Raw genomic sequence first — 27,041 nt, forward strand, 5'->3', positions numbered from 1 at the left:
CTAAGTTCTGCCATTCTTCACGTCCCCGATGGCGCCCCACACATCGAACAGGAAAACATCAGGGAAGGCGAAGTCCCCCAAAACCGAGTCTAACGCCTCTGCAAAGTCGTCAGGGTTGTTCTTGTCCTTGCCTGCCTCCACTATGGTGGTCGCTGCAAGGAGATTGATTGAATTATTTGTTAACAGTTTGCAAATAGTACAGTGGTACGATTTTTACAATGATGCTAAAAGGATAGCACAAAAGGTCTTGTCAAAAGCCTTGTGGCTAAATAAATAATTTTAAATTGGAAAAAGTCAGCTTTGCTCCAACCAATCTTTGTCGTCAGTACTCACACTCACGTGCTTAGTTAAATATGTGTCGTTGCACAGCGCGTTGTGTATTTTTAAACTGTAATTTATTGTGTCCAGCGCCAGCGACCAACTGGATGTGCCTGGAACCATCACTTTTCATAAATAAATCCTTGTAGGGGGGGGGGGGGGGTCATTTTGTCAAGCTTAGAATACTTTTCTAAGACCAGTTGCTCTTTTCTGGCAGTTTTGAAGGAGGGCAAGGAGTCTCACTTTCTCATGGCTGTTGTTGGTATAGGGCAAATTATAACGGATTTAACCCAATGTTTGTGCCAATTCTGGGTTGAACAAGATTAGTGGAACTCCCTCTTGTGTTGTGCCTGTGTGTGTATCTGACGTTATTGAAGTAGTTTGACATGGTACATGGTACATGGTACATGGTACATGTACATGGGCACTTGTTCCTTGAGATGGTGTAAATCAGTGTATCTCACGTTATTGAAGTAGTTTGACATGTACATGGGCACTTGTTCCTTGAGATGGTGTAAATCCGTGTAAAGCCTTGTGTTGTGTCTGTGTGTGTATCTCACGTTATTGAAGTAGTTTGACATGTACATGGGCACTTGTTCCTTGAGATGGTGTAAATCAGTAGTTTGACATGTACATGGTACATGGTACATGGTACATGTACATGGGCACTTGTTCCTTGAGATGGTGTAAATCAGTGTAAAGTAGTTTGACATGTACATGGGCACTTGTTCTGTGTGTGTATCTCACGTTATTGAAGTAGTTTGACATGTACATGGGCACTTGTTCCTTGAGATGGTGTAAATCAGTGTAATGTACATGGGCACTTGTTCCTTGAGATGGTGTAAATCAGTGTAAAGCCTGAATTATACTTTGTGCGCTGGTGTCGCTCATCGAAAGTAGCCGATCTACAAGCTAGCTTCTACAAAGCTAACATGGAATCTAATTGTCATGTCATGCTGATATGAAGGCACCATATGCAAAAGAATAACAATATCCAGGCTGCATCTTGCCACCAGACACTCCCGCAGGCTCCAAATTGTTGTGAACATTTACGATGTCAGCAATGATGCTGTCCGATTAGTGGTTTTTAACAACATGAAGAACCAGAACTTAAATCCAGACCAGAATCAACCAATAGCCTAGGTTCTCCTCAGGAATGTGTTTACAAACTGCAGGCGGCATCAGATAACTCGGATTTGTTCATTATTGATGAATGTTTACTGTTTTCTCCCTCGCTGTCAGAAGCTCAAATGGGGCTTGCAATATGCTCACTCCGGAATCATGTCTGGCGTCTTGATGGTGTGTAACATTTTATCGTTGCCGTCAGGCAGAAACCTCTTACTACTGTCCATATTTTCACTTTTTGTGTTTTCTTTTTCTCTTTCTTTTTTTTCGTAAATTAATGCCTTACTTGATCATACTACAGCATCACACAAGTAGCAGATATAGAAACGTGAAACGTTTTGAGCTTGTAGATCTGCAACATTTTAATAATTGAATGCTGTTTTGGACATAGGCTATGAGGTTTCCACCTGACAGAGACGATAATACAGTACTATTTATATATTGGGCCAAACCGTGCTATATTAGCCCCTGTGCAGTGGGATTTGTATTCATATTTTCTGTTTAATAATAATAATAATAATAATAAAAACTTCCCCACACAACACATAACTTGTGCTTATACTGTAGATGGGTTATTTTCAGTGAGCAACATATTGTCGATATTGTCTTCCAATATAGATTAAGCAGTAGGCTACAGATGTCAACTCACGTATTGAAATGTGTGCTCTATAGCTGCAGAATTAACCCCTTCCTTCTTTAAAGCACAAACCACACCAATGGATCGAGACGCATCAGACATTAGAACGGTTTTAGCGCTCGTCCCAGCGGTGTGATATGTCCTGTTGCACGTTGTCGCCGCATGGTGGCGCATGTCGACACGAGTGATTCAATTGGTCCACATGCGAGTAGACGCATGTAGACATGCGTCTCTACATGCGTCTACTCGCAACCGTTTGGTTGGAAGGAGTTGCATGGTGACCCATTGGTGTGGTTTGGGCTTTAAGGTGCATTCACGGTCACACACACACACCAGACGCAATAATACTAATCACATACTGTACTGTAGCTTTCTGCCATCAGACACCAAAAACACTCCATTGGAAACATGGTGGTCTAAAGTTGGCTGAAAATGTAACTCCCAAATTGTTGTGAGTGTTTATGATGAGGGTTCTGTAATGATGCTGAACAGTTTTAACAACATAAAGAGCCAAGTGCAACGACTGCATCCAGGCCAGAATCTCCTTAGCAACGTGTTTACAAACTTGCAGGCAGCATCAGATAACTCTGTTTCATTCCTTATTGATGATTGTTTACGGTTTACTTCCTCACCGTCAGAAGCTCAAATGCTCAGAGGAGTCACGTCTGGCGCGAGATAGTAAAGCATTTGACTATTTGTACTGTTGTACTTTCTGTAAAATTATATCATATTTCACATCTCAGGCCTGTTATTGCAGCATATTAGCCACAGTGGGATTTCTTAGTTTTTAATGAATGTTTTTAGTTTTTAGTTTGTTAGTTTGTTTTTTTCACCCCACTGCAAAAGTGGAGGGCATAGTGAACCCCTAGTTCCCTCCGCTGGAGGGCACCAGAACGACCCCAGGTCCCATCCTTCTGTACCTGTGGGCAACAGAAGACACCTGGGAATCCGAAGGTCCTCTCATTGTCAACCCTGACACGTTCTGGAAGTTCATGCTGAAGTGTATGTTTGTAACTACCGGTAACTAACTAACTATGTTTGTAAAGAATATACTGTAGACTACTGGCTGGCGAAGGCCAATGCTGTGCTGAACTTTCTTCCAAACTTAATTCACATTAATGAGCCTTTTGCAGTTTCACTGCATAAGCCGTGTGTACTTAATGTTTGAGACAAGCCTATGCTACTAGCAGGATCAGCCACGTAGGCCTCCTGTTTCCAAATGTCCTTTAATTGTCTGTGACGCACAAGCTGAGGTCTGGCCGATTGGCCACCAATTAGCGCCTGCTGTGGCAGAAGATGGGTTGTTTGTTATGTGTGGTGTGTGTACAGCGCCACCAGTGGTAGTGAGGCGGAAGATCATGTCAATTAGAGGGGGAGGGGCTCACATTTGCTGAGTCATTTAATAGGTGAAGCATCTTATTCTTTTTCTCCATGTAGTTTGTGTAACAGTTAGCCATGGACAAGACAGTCAGCTTGGTGTCTCCGGCGCCCTGAAAGACTTTAAGGCTGTCCTTTGTCCACCCTTGAAGAAATCACGGCTTCGCTCTTTAAGTTAAGGCTATAACGCCCTTCCGCGAACACGGGGAAGGTGGTTTGTTAGAGTGCTCGGCTGAGCTAAATGCACTGCTTGGCTGCGTGCCAGCAACAACGATGACCATAAAGGTTGTCTGCCTGAACTAGCTTTATTAGACATAGTACAGTACACTACTGACACTGTACCATAACACAAAATAGCAGGCCCAGCATGACCTATACTAGAACATAGACACTGCATCATATCCATTCGTAGGCCTAGTATGATTAGGACTAGTACTTCTAAACAATGGAGACCAGTACTAGACTGACCAGTAGACCATGGTACAGCGCAAATTGCAGATTTAGTTCCATGCGCCCGAGTGAGGCATAAGCCAAGGAAGTGCCCGCGCCGAGTGGTCGCGATGTGACATGTGAGTTTGTAGATCGGCTTTTGTCAGAGTGACACCCGAGCGCAACCAAGCATGAAATGACACTTCTTAGTTCTACTGGATCTCCTCTCCATTTAATCATCATAGCTTAGTTTTCATTCAGTGTTCCTCAGTGAAAAAAGGTAGTAGACGAACAGTTTTCGTCATAGTGTCAGTCGGCAAAATCAACGCTGCGCAAATTAATTCTTTACCACAGAACACTACTCTGGGCCTGTGCAATTAAATGGAAAGACGATGACGTTAGCGTGTGGCTGGTCTTACCCAGCTCCAAGTCTCTGATTCCCATATAGCTCTCCAGAAGGTCGTCCACTTTCCTCGTGGCCTGCTCCTCAAACTCATTGGGCTGGCGTAGGGAAGGAAGGAAAGAAGGAAGGAAAAAATATGATGTTTGCTTTGGTTCACTGAAAAGCATCATTGGCATTCAGAGTCTAAATATAGATGTTCTGTTAGGCCGTCGGAATCGGCCTCCTCGTGCATGAAATGCATAATAGGGAAGGATATTCTGGGGCTGTTGTTTGTCATTTGTCTTTATATTAACGTTCATCTTTTTCAAACGGAGATGGATGAAGTCCCCTTTGGCTCTGACTCAGTGGGTGTAAAGTAAAGTACATTTACTCAAGTACTGTACTATACGTGAGGTATTCGTTTTACTTTACTGGAGTATTTCAAATGTTCAATACTTTTACTTATACTCCACTACATCTCAAAGCTATACTTATTTGAAAGTAGGGTAGGGAATTAATTCCCAGCAGACAGCCAAGTTCTGCTTCAGATTTGTTTTGTGTCACTTTGGCATGGAGCTGACCATTGTGTGAATGATTTGTTCTATTGTAAAAAAAAAAACTACTGGTTGTTAACATACAGGTGGTGTATTTTGTTTTGATTTTGTCGCTGCATGCCAAAATGACAATGAAAACGAAGTGTTTTGCGTGCGTGCGTGCGGTGTATATGTGCTGCCGATCATTATTTGGCACTCTGCAGTCAGTAGGTCACTGTGAAACTCACCGTTTCCTGAACGGTAGCCGTGCCTTTGGAACGTAGACGCAGCGTCTCCTTCCCATTCACCATCTTGCCCTCGCTGGACTTTGGCGCCCTTGTCCTCATCCCAATCATGTCTGGACACACACACACACACACACACACACACACACACACGCACGCACACGTGCACGCAAGAACGATATGGTGAATAAAAAGATAACGTGATCTTGATTGGAACTCAAGACCACGCTTTCGGTTAATAGATTTCGTAAATCCAGCATAGAAATACTGTAATGAAATGTAAATCACATTCAGCTACATTCAGTTCATATGTTAGATTGAATCATTTCTGTGGGTATCTACTGTATATTGCATTGCCTAAATCAACATTCAACATATAAAAATACTATAGTGAAACAAGGTGCTCTCCTGCATTACTTGTGCAAGCAGAGCACGCAAGTACTGCGAACGGCTGGGTATGTATGTCGGTGTATTGACAAGGACACATATTTCATGTAATGGCAAATTCTAGGTACCAAAACCTGAACACACATGAAGAATGTGAATAACTCCGGTCAACATATTGAAGTATATCTCTGAGCAAAATTGTACAGTATGCACTTATTTACTTTACACGACTGCCGAGCAGCCATCCGCTGCATAAAGCTGAAAGTGAATTTCCCTCACGGGATCAATAAAGGTCTAATATTTATTTTCTCTCTCAAATGTCCTGGAAAAATCTTTCTCGAAAAGGGTGGGAACCCTGCATCATTATGGATGAAGTCTTTTGTTAGTCTAATCTTTATCATCTTTGTCAAGTTTTGAACAAGCTGCCACAGCAGGGGAAGTCCCGAGGCAGTGGTGATACCGTCATTAGTCAGCCTGCCCTTAGTTCCAGATCATTGTGTGGAAATAAGCCAGCATGATGGCTTTTCACTTGTGGCTGGTGGTTGTGTAGCCTCCCTGCCTCCATAACCACATGCATGCCATCTGGCCAGAGTCTGCTCACAATGTTCTCCTTTATCACATTCCCCTGCGCGCTCTCTCTCTCTCTCTCTCTCTCTCTCTCTCTCTCTCTCTCTCTCTCTCTCTCTCTCTCTCTCTTCCCCCCCCCCCCATGAAGGTCTGAGTTATACTTCGTCCAAAATAGCCGATCCACAAGCTCACACTGTGTGGCATCCATGACCAATTGCAGGCTTGTTGATTTGCTATTTTCGGCGAGAGTATGAATTCCTCATAAGCCTTTGTGCCGTCTCCTTAAAGAAAAAGAAAACATGATGAAGAGACTGTCTGGAGCTCTTGACTGCCGTTTTTAAAAAGAAAGTAAAATGACCTTCCATTTGTGACCATGAGTCCTCCAGTACTGAGACAGACGAATGTGTCTGCGATGTTGCATGTATTCTGTAATAATAACCTTTGATGTCTGCTGGTTGTATTGGCCTCTGATATGCTCCGTATGCATTCAGTAGTGTAATTAGTGTAATAAACCTTTTAATGCATGAAACCTATTAACCTAATCCATCAAACATCCAATTAAGAGGATGCTAACAGCAATCATCACAGAGGGGGGTTTCAATTATTAATTACTTACACAAGCCAATGGAAAATATGATTGGCAGGTTTTGCCTTTTTAACAAGGTGTGGGTGTGTGGGGTCCTGTCAAATCACCCTTCTATTTATGTATTTTTGTTTTAGATTCAGGGCGGCAATGGCTCAGGATGCAGAAGTCAGTGGCTTAAAGGACAGCCTAAATAACATGCAGCTCATGGGCTCCACACTATGCTATGCTGGGGTAACTGGATGACGGAGAGACGGGCAATTCTGTGAAATAGACCCCATGGCAAGTCATTTGGGATCAATATAAGTAGGAAAATGAGCCTACATGTTATTTAGTCTGGAGTTTAAGGTGTCCTATGTTCCTATGGTTCAAGGCAAGCCCGGGGTCCTCCTGGCTTTGTGTCAAACTGTTCTTGATTAAGACACTTTGACACCTATAAATTCATCATGCTTGGGCTTGGGGTAGGAAGGTCAGTTACATAAAAACTGGTAACTGTTAACGGTTGACTTTTACGTGCAGTCTTTAAATCCCCAAGCAGTTGCGATAACATATACAGTGGCCTATGAAGTGGCATGTCACTCCCCAGTGACATTTTAACACCGGATAGTGTCTTGGAAGTTCAGACACAAGCGGAGGCAACAGCAGGCTTTGAAGGTTTTATCTCCATATCTTCACTGGACATTTTTGCACACACATCACGCATCGCATCACCCATCGTAATGAGCTGTGAGATACCGTGCACTTCAGACGTCTTAGCGGATTAAAGCCATTAGCTTGTAAAATAAAAATAACCTTTGCACCTCATTTTAAAAGGTCTTGTAATATTGTTGCAGCTGTTTGAAGCTTGTTGAATGTGATGGCATATGGGACACACATTAATTCCCAATGCCAAGATGACCACATTATTACAAAATACTACAAACGACACTCTTTACAATAACGTATTGATTATACAAACATTATCTTTACTTAATAAAGTAGAGCAAACATTGTTTAGTAGGCTAGTAGTACTTGGTTAGTATTAGTTAGTTAGTTTCATTTATTGTCCACTTGTGGAAATTTGTCTTCGGTCTCAAACAGTAAAAAACAGACAGTTACAACAACAGCAACAACACTTACACAATTATTTTCTCATGGCAAAAAAGTGCAGGACAACAGTGGCAAATACAAAGGAAAAACGGCAAATATAGCGAGACATGGTATCATTTAGTGCCTTAATGGCGTTTGGTATGAAGGATTTTTTTTTAAATACTAGAAAATATGATAAAATACTGCAAATATTAGTCTTTACCAAACTAAAGAACATATCTTGTGCCCTGGTTATAAGCAGGAAACAGGAATGTGAAACCGGGGAACTGTGCCAAATGTACTCAATCATCCTCGGTCTACTTTATTTTTCATACCTCAAATCTTACAGAAAAAGAAAGTTAGCTCCTTGATTTCTGAATATCTGAAGGTACAATCCCAATGATGTACAATGATGAGGTAGGCCTATTAGCGAAATAGTTAAAACCTTTTTTTCATTGGCTCTGCAGTTATTAATGAAATCTTTTTAGTACAGTAGCAATGCTAAACAAATATCTGCCAGCCAGTATCTGTTTACCCCCTACTTCCAAAGCCACTTTCTCAAACCATACCGTCGCCACGGGGGTGCGAGAGGGGGTCTTTGGCATCCTCAGTTGCAAATTCTGCCCCCTCAGTTTAAGTTTTATATGTACATATTGTTTTACTATGATGTGCCACCTTGCCATTTTCAACTGCCCTCGGCTCAGTCATTTAAACCTCGAGCCAAGCCTGAACGAACCATACAAATCAGTACTACACCACATCATGTAACATTTCATGAATGCATCTCGCACGGATGTGACTCTATTGTGGTGACAATCACATTCTACATGCAAACACTGCATACACTCACAAAGTGAAAACATGCAGCCCCGCTGTCAAGGCTGGTAAATAGTCAGTGGTGGTTAATAGTCAGGATAGTGGACACCCTTTCTAATTAGTGTTTCTTCATACTGCCCTTTTGTTCCAGTGAATTATATTATTTCAGGTACAATTACATTTCTAGTGCTTCCAAATTCTGTGTCAGCAGTTTGCAGAAGACTGTGTCCTTTTTCATGACAGTGATGCCAGTGCTCGCCCAGCAGTCTGCCGCCTGCTGTCACCCAGGCATATGCGTGCACGCGACCTTGCCCTTTAGGGCGAGGCCACTTGCTGGTATAATATACAAAAACTATACATATACAGTGACATATTAACCTTTTCTGTGCGTCCCTTAATTTTCGGCCCGGGTGTCCATTATTTGAATTTGGGTTGGTTGGCAGCCCTATAGTCTCTGACCTCCATGCTCTTGTGATGGAATGGAAGCAGGTCATCATATATGTTGATATTCCATTGGTCCCCTGGTGATGCTATAACTATTCTTCACTATTGTTGTACAGCTTTTCACCAGTTCGATAACATCTCTGTGGAATGGTCATTCTGAAATAGGAACGTGCCTTCCACAATCTGTTGCCCCAAAATTAGAAGCATATTGTCTAGACTCGAGACTCGTATCTGTAGCATTAAGATCCCTTTAACTGGAAGGCCCTAATTTTGGCACTAAATAGAAACACTAATAAGAAAGGCTGTCAGTACTGAGTTTTTATCAACGCTGAGGGATCAGTATCTGTTTAAGGCTTCTTCGAATGTAAATAGCTGTATAAATGTAGTTTAATTAATTATATTTTTCCACAGCAACATAAGATTAGGGCCTAGTGATTGTGAACAAAACAATATGTAAAACTATTAGCAGGAAACCAACCCACAGGCCACCGGATGTGTCTTTTCCTGTCTGATAAACAAGGGTGTAGGCGATGCAGGTCAATTAGCTGTGGTCTCCAGTCACCTATATTAAGAGCCTTTTCCCCCATCCACTTCCTGGCAGACTCAGTTGGGGTAAATAAAGCTTTTGTCTCGAGCTGAAGCACTTCATGAAATGGGGAACTGATGTTAAAAGTCCTTAGCGACAGACACAATCGAAGTACATTTTGTTTAAAGGGGAACTGAGTGTCGCGGAACAGATTAGTGTTTTGGCCGAGGTGTGCTGGGCGTATGCTGGAGGGACCTGTGCCACATACCAAATGTCTTAGTTCACAGAATAAAAATGTTTCACCTCATTGTCCTCTGTATGCACCTTAAGTGGAAAATGTCAGTAACAAAACTACAATTCACCTTTAGCAAAGCCCTGCCCTCTACCACTTGGACACTTTCCAACCGGGCTCATTCATTCCAATGTAATAGTATGCACAGGCATGATTTTCCCATCAGGACACGCACCCCTCATCTAGACTGAGTGGCAAAACAGCATTCTTTTTGCAACTCAGTGGGCGTTCCAGGTGATAATGTAAACTATATTGGGGGTGGTCAGAGACAGGGGATCCGTGATGGGGGAGGAAGTGTGACTATGTGGGTTGTTGATGAATTTGCGGGGTTTGAAATGGAGTGTATGTGGCTGAGGGGGCTTGGGGGGTAGAGTGGAAAATTTGGAATGCACAAGGAGGTCTCCCAGGTTCCCAGTGCTGAAATGACCTGATGTGTTTGTAATGGGGGGTAGGATTGTTGTGTAGTGGTGAAATTATGTTTAAACTTGTGGTGTAGTGGTTGGAGTGTATGTGAAAATGTGGTTATGAATGGGAGTAGTGTTGTAATGGTAGAGGAGCCGATGGCCTGGATGGTAGGAGAAGAAGAGTTGGAGGAGGGAAGACATAGAGGAGAGGGTAATGTGTGGGCCCCGTCCAGGTCCGTCCCTGTCCCTGCGCTAGAGAGAGGCCTCTGATACGGGTGCATGCTCTGAGGTGGCTGGGGAGGAAAGCTAGGAGTGAGGTTAGGGTTAGGGTGTATGTAATATCTATCTATGTATGTATGTATGTATGTATGTATGTATGTATGTATGTATGTATGTATGTATTTGGTTAAAATGGGTAGGGTTTAAAAAAAGGCAAGAGTTTGCTCTGGTGCACTGGCCTAAAAGTGGGTCCTTCAAAACTGCTAAAACTTCTGAAATGTATGCATGTAGATATGTATGTGTATGTATGTGTGTAGTATTTAAAAGGGGGGGCTTTTTTGTAAAAAGCCCAGCCCACCATACCTTAATTTATTTAAAACTACTCCAAAATAGGGTTACCAGTGAAGGGCAATGCCTATTTACTGGGGACTATGCAAGGCAGAGGCGTCCACCCCCCTGAGTCCAAGTTAGGCTAGACCGCATACCTAATATAATATGTATGTATGTATGTATGTATGTATGTATGTATGTATGTACAACTATCCTGCACTGTGCAGAAAAACGTCAACACCAGGTTGCAGGTTACTGTTTCCTCACCTATCATCCTAGCACTGAGAGATATACGACTTCAAAATCACAGATCTACAAGCTCTTTGAGTTACGATGTGACACGTTGTGAGCTTGTAGAGAGGCTATTTTTGTACGCCACCATTGTACAATGAAGTATAATACTGGTTTAAGTGGTTAATTAGATGGCATATGTAGACATAGCATTCTATAGTGTATACATTTCATTGTACAGATATTATACGGTTATGGTTCTTAGCTTACTTATGATCCTTTTTATGTATTTGATGTATTACCAATTGTTCTTGCTTACTGTAAATCGCTCTGGATTAAGAGCGTCTGCTAAATTGTAATTAATCAGTCTAATTTCAGTTGATTATTACAAAAAAATATAATAGAATATTTTCATGTGGATTTAATAGATAAGAAAATAACTGCTTTAATATTTATTATTCATGTAACCTACATGAGTGAGGTTAAGTCGGGTATCGCTTCTAAATATTAGTTTTCAGTTAATTTGCCCGGCCCTGTACCATCCCATGCATTTCCCATTCCTGTAATCCAGCTCAGACTTTGCTTAGGAGACATGACTGTCTGTGAACACACAGTGGGTGTTGAAGTGAAAAGTAACACTTGACCTTGGCTTCCGCTCATGGAACACTTTCTAAATCCTCTCTGTCAGGTGGAAACCTCGTATGATGTCTGACACTGTTACTTTTCAGGATTCAAATTCAAAAGCATCAAACGTATCGGCTCCACAAGCTCAACCACGTTGCTTTGCGCCATATTTCGATATTGTGGATTTGCTACTTTTGATGCTTTTGTGAGGCTGTAGTAAGATCAAGTAGGGTCAGGGTGTTCATTTATGACAAAAAACACAAAAGGTTAATATGGAGATAAGAGGTTTCTGCCTGACAGCAAACTAGTCCACCCTACTGATATATTATGAACATCCTCCTGTCTGTCTGGCTGCCATCACCTCATGGTCTGAGTGAGCCAAGGCTATACACGCTAACCACTTCAAATCCCACTCACACTCTGATTGATTACCAAAGACAAATGCATTCCAGAAAACACTTCAAGGGCTTCCTGGGACAAAAGGCAGGGGTTTTCAAATCATAGTCTATATGTATCGCCCTCTTAAAATTAAAAAAATATCCTGGTCTCTAAACTGCCTCCCCCTGGCAGGATTGAGGGGAAGGAACTGTTTGGAATAACGTGTTCCTTCCACACGCTACGTCCAACCAGGGAAACTCCCCCCTGTCAGGTGTAAAGGAGCAACTTGGACACTCATGCATGAAGGAAGCATGAGTTCAAGTCCGTTGCGCTCCCCAGGTTACGGAGGGTGTGTAGAGCCCAGGATCACATTAGATAATTGACACAGGGGTGAAAATGGGTTACAAAGAAATCGTGGGATTAAAAATAAAATAAAAAGTGACTATATCATGGCTTAGAAATGAATTCTGATTATATTTGTATTTCCCTGGCTAATATAATATACGCCAAATATGCCATAGTTATTTCTCAATAGCCTATTCCATGGGGTTTTGATATAACTCTATATCCTATAAATTGTACAGTACAGTATGATTGCAATACCCTAATCCTGTCAGCAGAGGGAGGCATTGCCTTACCAGATCACATTTTCAGCAATGATCACGTTATGTTTTTTCACATAGACCTATATAATTTTCATTTAGGATTTCTAGGCCACAGCTGTTGTGTGCTGTAGCTTAACCCAACATAACCTTACAGAACAAGTAATAATTGTCTGTTAGTACAGTACTTCAGAGTTCAGAGCACAAACATAGAAGATCAACAACATACATACAAGCTTTTACATCTGCTATTTTTGAAAATATTTGAAAATATGGGGGACCCTGGCACACACCCTTTCAGGTGGGGGTCTGCGGCTAAATAAATACATATCAATGTGTGGGTCTTTCTTGACTTTATAAAGTTTGAGAACCACTGATATTAGCATTTCTATTCACACACCAACTAGAGGCAACCACACAGACTTTTGTTTTGTTTGCAGAATTTGTGTGGTGTGGTTTGGAAGAGGCGTCTTTGTGGTGTAGACCAGGCCCATTGCAAGTTGCTACCCTGTCGTCTGCCCTAAGCCATCCCAAACGTACCCTGTCGTCTACCCTAAGCCATCCCAAACGATCACAATGAGCAGCGGTAAGGTGAGTTGTAAGAGTGAGGCCAAGCAGTACGTAGCCTGATCAGTTTTTTTATATTACTTTGGGATGTCTGAAGCCCTGTTTTTAGGGCCTTTGTGGTGCTAATATGTTACCATGAGATGCATTGGAATGCGACTGTCATTCTGAAACAGGAAATGATCGAATGACAAGAAGCTTGTAGCCGTTAGCATTAAACAGAACTATATGCAACTTCCCTCTTCTACCACCGATTTGAATCCAGTTTCCTGTGCAAGAGGCTAAGAGCTGAAATATTTACCATTGAACTAATGGAGCCGTCCTGCTTGCTCAGTAGCCTACAGGGGATACATTGAATCTTGACCATCAGGTCAGATCCTTGACCTTTGGCACAATCTAAATGTCTCAATAGAAGAGCAGGGAGACAAAATACAACCACTTATTTTAAGTTATATTGTATTAACCATACCATACCAAGGTGATAATTAGAAACTAATTAGAAATGGTGTCCAGCACTGACTGTAGGATATCTAGGTCACAGCTGCTCATATGATGTAATATGTTTTCAAAACATAATGTTTCATAACATAAGTCCTCCTATCTGATAGAGGCTGCTGATACAGTGCCTCTGCATCTATTTTTACACAGGTGGTCCCAAATAGAATAAAACACAAATTGCTGCACAATGTACTGTATACAGTATATTTATCCATTCATTCACTAAAGAAACTTTTCAAGGCTACACACGCACACACACACACACACACACACACACACACACACACACACACACACACACACACACACACACACACACACACACACACACACACACACACACACACACAAGCTCACAATGTGACGCGATGCGCTGTAGATCTGCTATTTTCAAAACATTATTATACATGTGAAAACTTTAAATTAGTACTTTTTGTATCTTTAGTCAAGTAAACGTGGAATTATGAATTATTACTTGTAGTTGTAACAGAGTATTTCTATATATATTGCAGTATTGACACTTTACTTAAAACCCTCTTATTACCAGCCTTAAATCACATCTTTTTGTGGCTTAGGCCAGATTTGGCGACTTTTTGAATGACAATAGAAATATGTGCGATATGAGCACAATATCACCAAATATCTCATTTTCAAGCTGCATTTCTTCACTTTACAAATAAATTAGAACCATGTCTCTAGCATGTTCCATCGTTTACTTATAGCACTTATAGCAAAAATGAAGCATTTTAGTTCACTGAAACCAAGGTGTATTAAAATGCTTATTAATAAATAATGGCAAATGCTAGAAAGAAGATTTTTATATCATTGTAAACTACAGACTTGCAGCTTCAAAATGAGACAATCTGTGACATTGTGGTCACATCTCACATTTTTAGATTGCCATTAGATTGCTGGCCAACGCCAGCCAATTCTGGCGAAAGCCCCATTTCTTAATTCATAATTTTTATGCAAAAATAAACTTCTGCGTTAAAATACAATCACGCCATCTTTTATAGTCATTTTCAAGTAGTACCCCACGATTTACACCAGATGGCGGGAACGTACCATTATGCTGAAAATCTCTAAAATGTGTAAACTGGTATAACACTTCCGGTTCAAAATGACGTAAACAACCAATGAAAGATTGTCCCCTACAAGATAGCCTCACTCTGTGGGAATGCTAGGCTAACAATAGCTTCATCATAAGTTAGTCTAAAATCACCCAAATCGAGCCCAGAAGATCCCAAAATATCAGATTTTTTGCCGCGATTCACATAGAGACGGCGCGCATGCACGATAGTGCACGATCGCGCGGATTTCGGCCGGTTTTTAGTAGATTACATAAAAATAAAAAATAAAATGCAAAGAAATCGGAAAAAAATTATAATTTTATTAATTTTTTTTGGAATTATTGTCTACCACGTCCACAACGTCCTTGGCCTTGAGGGATTAGTTGATAGCACGTCAAAAAACACGTCGTTGGCCATAAGCGGGTTAAGTAAAACATTTGGGTACTTTTTCCCCTGCTGCCAAATGAACCCGCTCAGAGTTATGGGGGTCCGTGGCATATAACGCTTTTTAAACTGGGGGTCTTTGAAATGAAAAGGTTTGAGAACCACTGGCGTAGAGCTAAAGAACGGTAGAGGGCCTAGTACAGAGCCCTGGGTGGATTCCAGACACCTATACACTAGAGACTAGACTCCGAGAGAGAGAGAGACAGTAAACTGAGAGCAGGGTAGGATTAAGGACACGCAGCATGCACAGGGCTCACCGGCTGGAATCAAACCTGCCATTAAGTCGTTCACTTTGTGACACACTATCCGGGCCGGCCGCCGACGCGCCCCAACAACTCTTGGAGTAACGGTAAACTCACCGAACGCCTTCTTGGGCCCCACCAGTCGCAACGTGAAGGGAATCCCTCTGGGCTGCTCCTTCAGCATCTTGGCCACCTCGTAGTGCCGGCAGCCCACGATGCTCTGGTCGTTGATGGCCTCGATGTGGTCGCCCACACATACCAACTTCAGATGGTCTATGGTGCTCCCTTCTTTTATCCTCTGGTGAAGAGGAACACATGCACACCGTTTGTGAAATTATGGTGCTTAAAAACCAGACAAAAAGGTAGGAGCTCAGCATCAGCGCCATCTTTATTGTCACATCACGCTCGTGTGCACACGTGCTACCGTGGGTGTATTGTTCTGGACAGGTTAATTGCATCTCTCAGTGCACCTGTGCATTGGAGCTGGCATAACTGCCAGCTCAGAGTTATGGGGGTCCTTGAAATTAAAAAGCTTGTGAACTACTGCACACTAAATGGAACAGAGCCTTAACTAGAAAAAGTGCTCTAAAAGGCTCTAAAATCTAATGCAGGCCAGACGTTTTCCCTTGGCCTGTAGGGAACAACGTTCTTACGGAGATTGGTGCAGTAATATGTAAAGACACGACTCTGCCTGTTATAGCGCGACTATGAGGCTGATTTGAAAAATGGCTAGTGGTATTTCTTCCTCAGCCTAGTGCGAATATGTGTGCACAGTTTCACTGCAATCGGCCACTGCGTTGATGATTTGCGTCATTTTGGACAAAACGGCCCACTATGAAAACTTTGCTAATCAGGATGGAATATGAGAAATGACAGACGCGTCTTGATCACATGACTATAGAGATCATGTGTACCGATTTGCATGATATTGTATTTGGATAAAATCCGAAGGAATAATATAAAATAATTGTTTTAGCTTACATAAATCAGCCTCCTGGTGGCGCTATGAAGAGGAGATGTGGAAAAATACCGGGCAAAGGTTTTTCCTTGGCCTCTAGGAAGTGTGCATACAACGTTTTACACAGATCGGTGCAGTTATAGGTAAAAACACGAATCGGGCAGATATCGCGCCATGATGTGGCTGATTTGGGAAGATGCGTGCAAAATGTCACAGAAATAACACAATGTGTTCATGATTTGCTGCATTTTGTTTAAAACAAAGCCTGGCATCCAGGGAGTGTGTGTGAAGAGTTTGGCTGTGAGCAAGCCAACGGTGCCAGAGATTAGCTGTCCACAGACGGACACACACACACACACACGGACAGACGGACGGACACACGGTGACGGACGGACAGATGGAGTGCAAAACATACTCTCCCCATGCCTTCGGCCTGGTGGAGACAATTAGTATCATCAGTTACACCAAGCCCCCAGTAAGGAAGCTGCCACTACCTACTGGCGAAAAATGGAACTGCAGCACTTTCATGGAGGTGGACGGACGTTCATGACCCGGACCTCACATTTTAGGTCCGGGCTAGGCTAGGCTAAACGCTCGCTCGAGCCATTGAGTTATGATTGCACTTCCGGCAGTCTTCCGGGTGCTTCAAAACCAAAATGCCACTGAGCAACTTCTATTGAAATGAATAGCGGGGGGTTTGCTCCGGTTCGGTCTCTATCCTTGTATTACTCTATAGTACGTTACACCTGTGAAGGAAGTAGGGAAGTGGCCCAGAAGCAGGGAGAGTTATTCTGTGTATATAGCCCATATATATGATAGGATAGTGATGTCTCCTCATGTCAAAAGCATGTTATTGTGTGATTGTTCACCTTAATGAAGGCGTATCCGGCCCCGTTGTCCGTGATGGTGAGGCCCAGGGCGTCCTCCGTCTTGGTGACCTCCACCTCCTTGGTCTCTCCTCTGACGTGGGCGAAGATGAAGTCCTCCAGGCCGATCTGTCCCCCCAGCAGCTTCTGCATGTCCACCTTGTGGGAGTTCAAGGTGCAGAACAGGATCTGATGGAGAGACACGAGGAAACAAGTTAGTTGTTTTTCTTTTCTTTTCTTTTCTTTTCTTTCTTTCTTTTCCCTCCCCCGAACACAGGCTAATTGAGTTCGTTTGTAGACGCTCATCCAATCCGGATGCACCACGTGGATTCGAACCCACAACCTCCGCGGTAGTGGACAGTGTCACCCGAGCGCCTGTCCCCCGACTTGAATATAAAATAATGTTTAAAAAACACATTTATGCAGAACAGTTATTGTTAAAGATTTAACAGCGAACGATTATATTAAAAGTAGCGTGTTTAATTGAAAAGGTTACACAGTCTGACTTAATTGGAGAGGTTGTATCGTACGTAAGGTTTTATTTATTAACCCTAGTAAGGCAGAACAGAGTAAACATAATATAATGTGGTCTATGCAACACACTGCTTGAACCAGCACCAGCAGGGATGCATTGCACATGCTAGTTGTGCTGTACATAATCTCACCAGCAGAGGGCAGTTGGTAGTCAAGGGGACTATAATAGTCTGCCTGTACTGTACAGTATGTAGGCCATGGTTTGTAATTCAGATGAGTTCTGGGTGGTCTGGTCATAAAGCTTCATATTCAAATATTCTAAACCATTTATTTAGCTAGCTTGTTTTATTCAGTAAAAGTGTGTGCAGCTGTAGAAGTATTTTGAGCACACAAGCAACATGTAAGAGAAAGAAGTTGGAAAATCCTGATTTGGTTAAATGATTGATTGATTGATTGATTGATTGAAGTATTTATTAACAGTTTGCAGAATTACAGTATTTCAAGCACAACTCGACACAAAAACTGTTAAGTTTTGAGGGGACGACACCATAAAGCATTACACTTGTTTACAAGAGGGTCCACCATTTTCATTCATCATAACATTTAGAGACAAATAAAGATATACACTTCTATATAGCCCAAAACAGGAAATCATCAACTGAGTTTTAACGTATGGATCAGTGTATTAGCAACACTACAGAGTCCACTTTACTTTACTTCTTCATTTTGGTCGGAACACTGCATAGTAATGAATAGGGATGCACCCATGTTTAAAATATCAATTGAGCCGATACTGATACCGATATATGTGATACCGATATATTCAGTTTTTGATGTTTTTATTTCTCATTTCGTGCCAGGGAAACAAATACATCTTCAATACAATAAATGTATGTTCAGAATCTACAGCTTGGTAGTCTACAGATAACCAACATAGCCAAGGCAAAATGTATGCTTATCAACGACAGATAAATATCAGCTACTGACATCGGTTCATGTCAGTTTTTTTTGGCGATACCAATATTGACCGATAACTGCATATATCGGCCGATACCGGTAAGTGGCCGACACATCGGTGCATCCCTAGTAATGAACAATATTAATGTAATGTAAAAACACCGGATTTAGCAAAGACATCCACTGTCCCTGAAGGGAGAAAATCAACCATAGAGCACATTACACCAGGAAAACAAAGCATAAATACAAAGGTCAAAAGAAGAAAAATACTATTTAAAATATCTATTTAAGGCTAAGACTACTTAACTAATATTTACTTGGCTAAATTGCAGCGTTATAGAGGGCTATAGGCCTAACTGTATACTAAAGTATGTTGTGTAAATAGTGCAGTATACTTTCAAGTGATACAGTCCACAAAATCTTAAAAACAACAACAACTGGCACCTGAATATGAGTTTTTTTTTAGATAGCCTACAGCTATCTCTTCTTCACACAATGCAGTAGTAGTCTACTTGTTGGGTACACAGACAGACGCTGTAGTGTCTTGTGTTGTGCTGTCTGTCTGATTGGAGTTCAGGGTCATCCGACACACTGACTACATGAACGCTACGAAATTGAACACCGCTTGTGGAGGCAGCCCAAACAGGCCCGAGGACAGGCAGTAGTCTGCTCAACAAATCCACGAAACAATGACGTACGTCTGAGCTCGCCTGAGGCACGTATACACTCAGTGACCTCTACAGTGTGTAGAGTTTTTACTCCAAAAAACAGTGGTGTAAACTAAGTAACTAAGTGCATTTACGTAAGTACTGTACTGAAGTACAACTTTGAGGTATTTGTATTGTACTTCAACTATAGACCCGTGCCTGGCAGCACCAAGTCGGTAACGATGGAAGTTGGAGATCCATGACCCAACCGGCTATGCAATACCTTTTGTACACCCGATTCGACTGTTATCAATAGACAAGATCGCAGTGATCACTTAGTATCAGTATGATTGTTTTCGACGAGTATGGGCATTCTCTGCCGACTGATAAAAAAACCCGACAGGATTAAGGTTGGCGAACATGCGTTAATATTAGGACCGCGCTGCGACATGCTTGCGGTTAAGTTTAGGGGAGGGTATGAGGAGGCTTGTCGTTTTCAGTAGGCTCCCAGCATGTCCAATAGACCTGAGTAGACCGATAAGATCAGTTAACGTGTCATCAACGCCAATCGCAGCCAGTAGGCTCCAGACGAACTGATCGGCTGGATAGAATCGACGTAATAAGTAACCTACTGGGAATTATCGGTTGATTTTCGGTCGAAACGGCTGTTTGTACCGGTTTTCCAATACTTCTGCTTCACTACTCCACTACATCTCGGATCCAAATATTGCACTTTTACTCCACTACGTTTATTTGGAAACTCAAGTTACTATAGTTACTTTGTAGATTTTTATTAATATTACAACACATACATACTTCAGCCCTATATACATGCTACACATTGTGAGCTTGTAGATCTGCTTTTTTCAAAAGATTATTATAGATTTGAAATCTTGGAATGGAACATTCTGCTATGAGTCTTACTTTTGGTAAGAATGATTAAAAGTATCAGATCTACAAGCTCGAAATGTGGCGTGAAGCGGCGCGTTTTGAGCTTGTAGATTTCGCTATTTTGGAATTGGAATCCTGAAAATGAACAGTGTTGGCATATGAGGTTTCCACCCAACAGAGGCAACATGGTCTCTCTTGACATTCCCTCAGCCTCTAATATTGTTTTGTGTTCTCTGCCTGGTTTTCATCTTCCCTTGTAGAGATTACATGTCTTTGTAAATACCTTTATTGAGCAGCATTGTACATGGAGAACAGGGTATGAATACCGTATGATGGATGTATTATTCTACTGTTAACTTAATGGGTACTGTTCCTGCAGAAATGTTTTGGTTTGATCTCTTCCTGAAAGAAATGTCAAAAGGTTCCTATTAAGAAGAGCTACAGTGTGATTCTCAAAATAATTTAATTGAGAGAGAGGGAGAGAGAGAGAGAGAGAGAGAGAAAGCAAGCAGCAAAGTGCATGACCTAACGAGGCTCTCTGAAGTGATCGAGCCCACTAATTGCCTCTGTCAGGTGGAAACTTAGCAAAAGCAGCAGATCTACAAGCTCGAAACGCTCGTTTAGAGCTTGCAGATCTTCTACTTTTGATGCTTTTGTGTGACGCTGTGGGCTAGTCTGACACATTTCCCGCGATAAACGTCTACGTTTCACAAACCTTTTCACTTGTCCGCCTATGTCGTAAACGGCAGGCCTCTTGGATACAGCGTGTATGTGGTTCAAGATGGCACATCACAGGACCCGTGATTTGTGGTTTTTTGTTTTTGCGTGGCAAGGTCTACAGAGGTGCCCAAGAACATGCCGGCATGCCCAACATGTTTTAAGTAGGGCGTTCTTATACGAAAAAAAACAAACACAAAATATTAGAATATGGTTTCTGGCTGCCCGACAGCAAAGAAAGGTGCAATTCTGGTAAATTGCAAGTATGGTTGCCCCACCAGATTTGAATGCTTTCAATGCACTGAATGGGACATTATGCTGTTTAATCAGACCATTGAATGGCCTCAGTAGCTGTCTACTGACCTACCAAGATCTCAGTAGCTGCATTCTGTGCGTTGATGATGGCTACTGTTTTGACAGCGACAGAGGAGCGTTGTCTGACTACTAACCCTAAAGCTGCGTTCAGATCTGAATATATATATTCTCTCGGTTCGTCCTGTTTGTGACGCACCAGGTCGTGCCGTGACTGTTCGCGCAACTTCTCGTCTTTGCATTAATTGACTTTGTATGTAATCGCGCCGCTCTAACCATCCAAGTCTGAACGCACCTTACCACTAACTCTATCCCTAACTGGCCACGTAAGTAGACATAAAGCAAAGTTGTATAGTGCAGTTTCACATTGTTTTCGCCTCGGTGGCAGTAATTTCACTTCTGCATTTCCTAGTCGCCTACTCGCTGTAGGCAGTATGTAGGAAATGTCCATATTTCTCCATTGCATGGTCTGATAACTTAAGGAACATAGTGGTGATTATCGGTTGAAAACATTCAAAGTGGGAGTGAATCCACTGGGAACTGAATTCCGTCTTAACTTTTACGTTATATATTGTGATGTCATATGAAGCATGACAACAGTGTGTGAAGCATGACCAAAGCTTCACTTTTCTGTTGTGCAAAAGTTAACAAAAAGTAGGTTCACTTTGCTGGCAAAACAATTCTCGGACAGAGAACAATAGTGTGTTGCCTATAGCAACACAACTAATAAAATGGTTCTCGTTTGACAATGAACCTGTGTGCTAAGATAACGCTCTCAAGGACAGCTGAAATTGAAAGTGGATTCATATCTGTTGTGTAAGTTGTGTTCATCTTGTTGGTCCTTGACACCTCCTCCTACCTGAATACAACTTTGATTCAAGGACCAGAGCTTTGTGCAGAATGTGTTTACAACAGGTCCCACCGCACAGCTAGGTGATAAGCATTACGATAACGCCAACGTCAATGCTACGTCTTTACTACAGTGTCTGTCAGTGTTGTAAGAGGTTTATGATCACCGTAGCAGTAAAGCAATTTGTAAACATGCTTAGATTGATTGATTGATTGATTTAAATATTTATTAACAGTTTGCAGAATTACAGTACATTTCAAGCACAAACTGTTAACTGTGAGTGGACGACCCAATTAAGCATTACACTTGTTTACAAGAGGGTCCGCCATGTTCAATTCATCAAAACATTTAGAGACGTACAAATAGACACTTAGAAACATATACATTATATTTATTGATAGAATATACAATGCAGATGTCTAGTGTCAAACTCTAGTTTTTCTTAACATTTGTTTCATGCTTATAATGATGTGCTACTACAGCACCACACATGCATTTCCCTATGGGGATCAGCAAAGACGTTCTTATCTAAAGTAAACATACTTGGGGTGCCTGGTGGCTCAGACAGTTCAGTGCATATAGATCATACATAGTATGCTTCTAGAGAGTACAAGGACGGCCATGCAGGTTTGTATCTGACCCTCATCTTAGCTCGCATGTCTCCTTGACCCTTACTTTTCCTACACTATCCTGTCTGAATTTAAGCATACAGACAAATTAACATTGTGGCTCTTAAGATGTCCTTCAAAAATGCAGAAAATGACAAAGTGACACAGAGAGTTCACATTTCGGTCCTCAAAAGTACATCATCAACACGTTTTTGTTGTTTATGGACTTTCATGCTAGCCTCTCTTGCAGCCTTTTAGTTTAGAAAACTTCCATACCTCTGAAATTAAGCATACAAATGCCCAAAACAATGCATTTCCGTTCAGTTCAGTTCTACTGGGCTCAATGAATTCAAGGTACACGTACTGTACATATTTAAGCATATACCAAACGTGAACAAGATCTAAAACCAGTTATTTTACATAAAACACAAAAATAGTGTAAACTTAGCCATTACAGTGGTGGAAAGTAACGAAGTAGGCCTACATATACTTTTACTACACTCAATACTTTTACTCCACTACAATTATTTGAAAACTTTTAGTTACTAGTTACTTTGTAGATTTGGATTATTATTATTATTATTATTATAGGCCATAGGCCTACATTAACCACTTCAGCCATCTGCTATTTTCAAAATATTTGTATACATTTGAAAACTTAATTAGTACTTTTACTTTTGGTATTTAAAGTACATTTTGATGCCAATACTTTTGTACTTTTACAAATACTTTGTACACAAGTAATTTTAGAATTTCTGACTTTTACTTGTAACAGCGTATATGTCTACATGGCATTATTGATACTTTCACTTAAGTAAAAAAATGTCAATACTTTTTCCACCACAGTTCTTTCCATGACACGCCATTTCAGTCCCCGCCATGGCCTATCTCTACCTCAGCTGTCCTTGTGGACTCTGGCTGTCCTGGCATTAAGAGCAGCTGTGTGTGTGTGTGTGTGTGTGTGTGTGTGTGTGTGTGTGTGTGTGTGTGTGTGTGTGTGTGTGTGTGTGTGTGTGTGTGTGTGTGTGTGTGTGTGTGTGTGTGCGTGTGCGTGTGCGTGTGCGTGTGCGTGCGTGTGTGCGTGTGAAGTTCATGCAGTACATTTCATCTCAAGGCCGTTGGCCCGGTGTTCCATGTGTTCCATGCAGCTGCCTGCCTGCTGTGACCTCACAGCGAGGAGGATGGGTCCCGCTGGAGACCTTCTACGTTCTAGAACACAACTGCAGGTGTTCAGGTCAAGGTCACAGACAGGCTTCTTATTCGCTGGTGTGTGTGTGTGGATGGTAACAGGGTTTGGCTAACCTAGGTTTGTGAAACAGATTTTCCATGCATTTTCCATGCATGCATATCGCAAAGTCAATACCTTTAATCTGTATATTGTTCTCTTCGGAAGAGGGAGATGTTTTCACCTCTGTTTGACTGTGTGCGTGCTACTGCGTTGTGCATCCCTCCCTCCGTCCGTCCGTGTGTGTATGCGTCTCTGTGTCCGTTTGTCTGCCTGTCTGTGTACACAGCTAATCTCGGAAACTGCTGCACCGGTCCGTATCAAACGTTCCGTGCAGGCCCGGCCCGGTCCGGTCCGGTCCGCTGCCCTAGTGGTCCGGGCACCTATAGGCTCCATTGCAGCCTGACAGCGTGTCACGGGTTCAAGTCCCGATCCTGACGAACTTCGCCGGGTGTCACTCCCCGTCTCCTCTCTCTCCCCATTTCCTGTCTGTATACTACTATCAATAAAAGCCGAAAAAGTCCCAAAAATATCTTAACCCACCACCCACCAAAAGAAAAACACACACACTGCTGTCTGCTAGTATTTGTCAATGAATACACGCCATGCCACTCAAAATTGGTCAAATCAGCTTCATTGTGGTTTAATACCAGCCTGAGCTACGTTTTGGCCGGTAACTCAGTCATACAATCAACAATTATTTTTCCCTGGATTCCTTGGATCATGAATAATGCAACTGCATCAGTGGCAGTGGCAGTGGCTCAGGGGTAGAGTGGCTGGATAGTAACCGCAAGGTTGCCAGTTCGAACCCGGGCTCCCCCAGAGTGTCGAAGTGTCCTTGCATGGTTTCCGCTGCCATCGGTGTATGAATGTGTGTGTGAATGTAATGCACAATCTATGTAAAGCACCTTGGATAAAGGCGAAGGCGCTGCCGTGCTATATAAATGCACCATTTACCATTTACCATGCCCATATACAGCATATTCGCAAATTCACACAAATTAGGCTACTATATGTTTTCAGTAGTCAGTACTACTCAGTAGTCATGTGATGAACATGTATCATTCCGTTTTGTCATACTCCATTCTGATTGGCTACAATTGCGGTGTAAAAATAAAATAAAAACATTGAGGGTCACCTTCATTAGATCCATAGGGAGGTGATGATTTATTTGTCTTTCTTTGTTTATTTAATCAAAGTCATGTGACAATGAGCGTGAAGCAGGATTTTGATATTCCATAATGTTCTATTCAGGGATTCAGGGTACTATTTCTTGCCATAAAAAAGCCATATATCATGAACGCAACATGCAATCAAACTCCAAATTGGAATAGCTTGTTGAGCTATTAGAGCTCACGGACACTCTCTAGTCACTTCTTCCTATGGGGGTGCCACAAATGCAAAAGGTTTGCACCACCTGCTCACCAGTACCCGTTCCAGAGACCATATACACCAGTCCTCCTGGTATAACATTCTGGCTCCCCCCTACCTCTGCAATCTCCTCAAAGTCATGTCCCCTCCCCTTTTGCTTTATATGCAGTTGTTAGTGGCTGCAACAAGATTTGAATCATCCCCCATAGAGATAAAACAAAAAGAAGAAATAACTCATGATATGAGATCAAATAACTCTAATGAGAATTTGGTAAAATTAGTTTGGCACGTTTCAAAGCCAACCCAGCCTCACTGTGTTGATACAAATGACCTCTAACGTAAATGCTAATACTGGCTCAGGTGCTGGCTCAGGTGCTTGGAATCAGGCTTTGTGTCAAAGTGTCCTTGAGCAAGACTCCCGATGAGCATGCATGTTGGTCTGGGAAAGTGTGTGTGAACGGGTGATGTAACGCACATTACAATTTGCTTTGCTAAAAAGTGCAATATAAATGCACCATTTAACGTCATCTCAAGGTCTGTTCGACTCTTTCAACATGACTCGCCCATATCATCTACTGTATGTGGTGATTACCGACAGAAGATCATTATCTGGTGATTTTGTTGCTATTATTCATCAGGATCAAGGCTCACACGGGTACAAAGTCTGGCAAACAGTAACAAGGCCAAACAATCTTTTACAGTGTATCATGGAAACTAGCCTCAATAGAAATCTAACACCCATTTCACAAAGGCCTCGCTGACTAGTAACAGAAGGAAGAAAAGAGAATGTTAGCCCATTTCCATGAAAGAAATGATGATGCAACTATGATATAATAAGTGAATCGACCCAGAACTGTGACTCACCTCTGAGGCGGAGATGTTGAAAACCTCGGCTATCTTGGCATAGAGCTCCTTGACGTTAGTGAATCCGTGGATGCGACCCGTGGGGCTGCCGTGGGCCAGTTGGGTGTGGAAGACCAGCCGGGGCCTCGGGTACTCCGGGGGGCCGGGCGGAGGCGGCGAAGGAGGTGGCAGCGGTGGAGCCGAGGGCTCTGAGCTCCCGTGAGTCTGGCTGTGGTTGTTGGCCCTCTGTTCCTCCGGGGGCCCCGCGGCGGCTACCGCCTTGGAGTCCTGCGGGCTCATAGCCTCTCCGTTCTGCATCGGAACCCCAGCTCTGATATGGTCCTGCTCTACTGGGAGCCGTTCTGGTGGTGTGCTGTGCTGCTCTGGCCTGGTCACCGATAGACGATTGTCCTTGTTCCCCCACACACACACACACACACACACACACACTCACCCAGCCAAGCAGCCAACCAGCAAGCCAAGCAGCCACCCAGAGCTCTGCAGCTTTGGCTGCTGAATTAGTGATGAGAGTCTCCAGGTAACAGCAGCCTGAGGAGGCCTTTCGGGGGCCTTGCCAGCTGGAAACCCAACACTCTGCAAGCCGAAGATCGTATGGGTGACACCTGATCAGCACCCCCGTGGAACACAAACACAATGCACCACATAGGTAAAGACTTCTTTACAAATATGACACGGCCGAACATCATTGATCCCCTTGTAGCAGTTGTCTGTGAGTGAGGCATCAGCGCTTCCTGTGACATTCTCTCTCTGAATGAGTGAGGGTTTGTGCTTGCTTCTGATATCAAACAAAACGGCTGCCGAAGCGTGCCACCTGGAAATGGCCACAGACAATGTGTTGTAAGGAAAGGCGATAGCCTTGTGCAGGGAGCGAAGCCCCCGTCAGTCTCACTGAAAGAGATATAGGCTGTTGCTGGGGTGGATCCCTGACGATGCGTTGACCTTTCTGACCCCACCAATACGCAAGAT

The 27,041-nt window shown here is 42.5% G+C and overlaps 2 protein-coding genes across 2 annotated transcripts in view; one reads left to right on the forward strand and one right to left on the reverse strand.

The window, feature by feature from the left end:
• Nucleotides 1-26,372, reverse strand: gipc3 (GIPC PDZ domain containing family, member 3; the record flags this gene model as incomplete). Its single annotated transcript, XM_080770492.1, has 6 exons — nucleotides 1-152; nucleotides 4,306-4,387; nucleotides 5,050-5,159; nucleotides 15,453-15,633; nucleotides 17,163-17,348; nucleotides 26,076-26,372. The coding sequence occupies 6 exons, from the start codon at nucleotides 26,370-26,372 to the stop codon at nucleotides 1-3; spliced, it is 1,008 nt and encodes a 335-aa protein (XP_080626618.1).
• Nucleotides 17,243-27,041, forward strand: part of LOC308319433 (GRAM domain-containing protein 2B) — a 48,899-nt gene continuing 39,100 nt past the window's right edge. The window contains exon 1 of the mRNA XM_080769511.1: nucleotides 17,243-17,373. The gene's annotated coding sequence lies outside the window, so the exon portion shown is untranslated. The remainder of the gene's footprint in view (nucleotides 17,374-27,041) is intronic.

Source organism: Protomyctophum bolini (genome assembly GCF_963924005.1).
Source record: "Protomyctophum bolini genome assembly, chromosome: 8".
NCBI classification, from domain to species: domain Eukaryota; kingdom Metazoa; phylum Chordata; class Actinopteri; order Myctophiformes; family Myctophidae; genus Protomyctophum; species Protomyctophum bolini.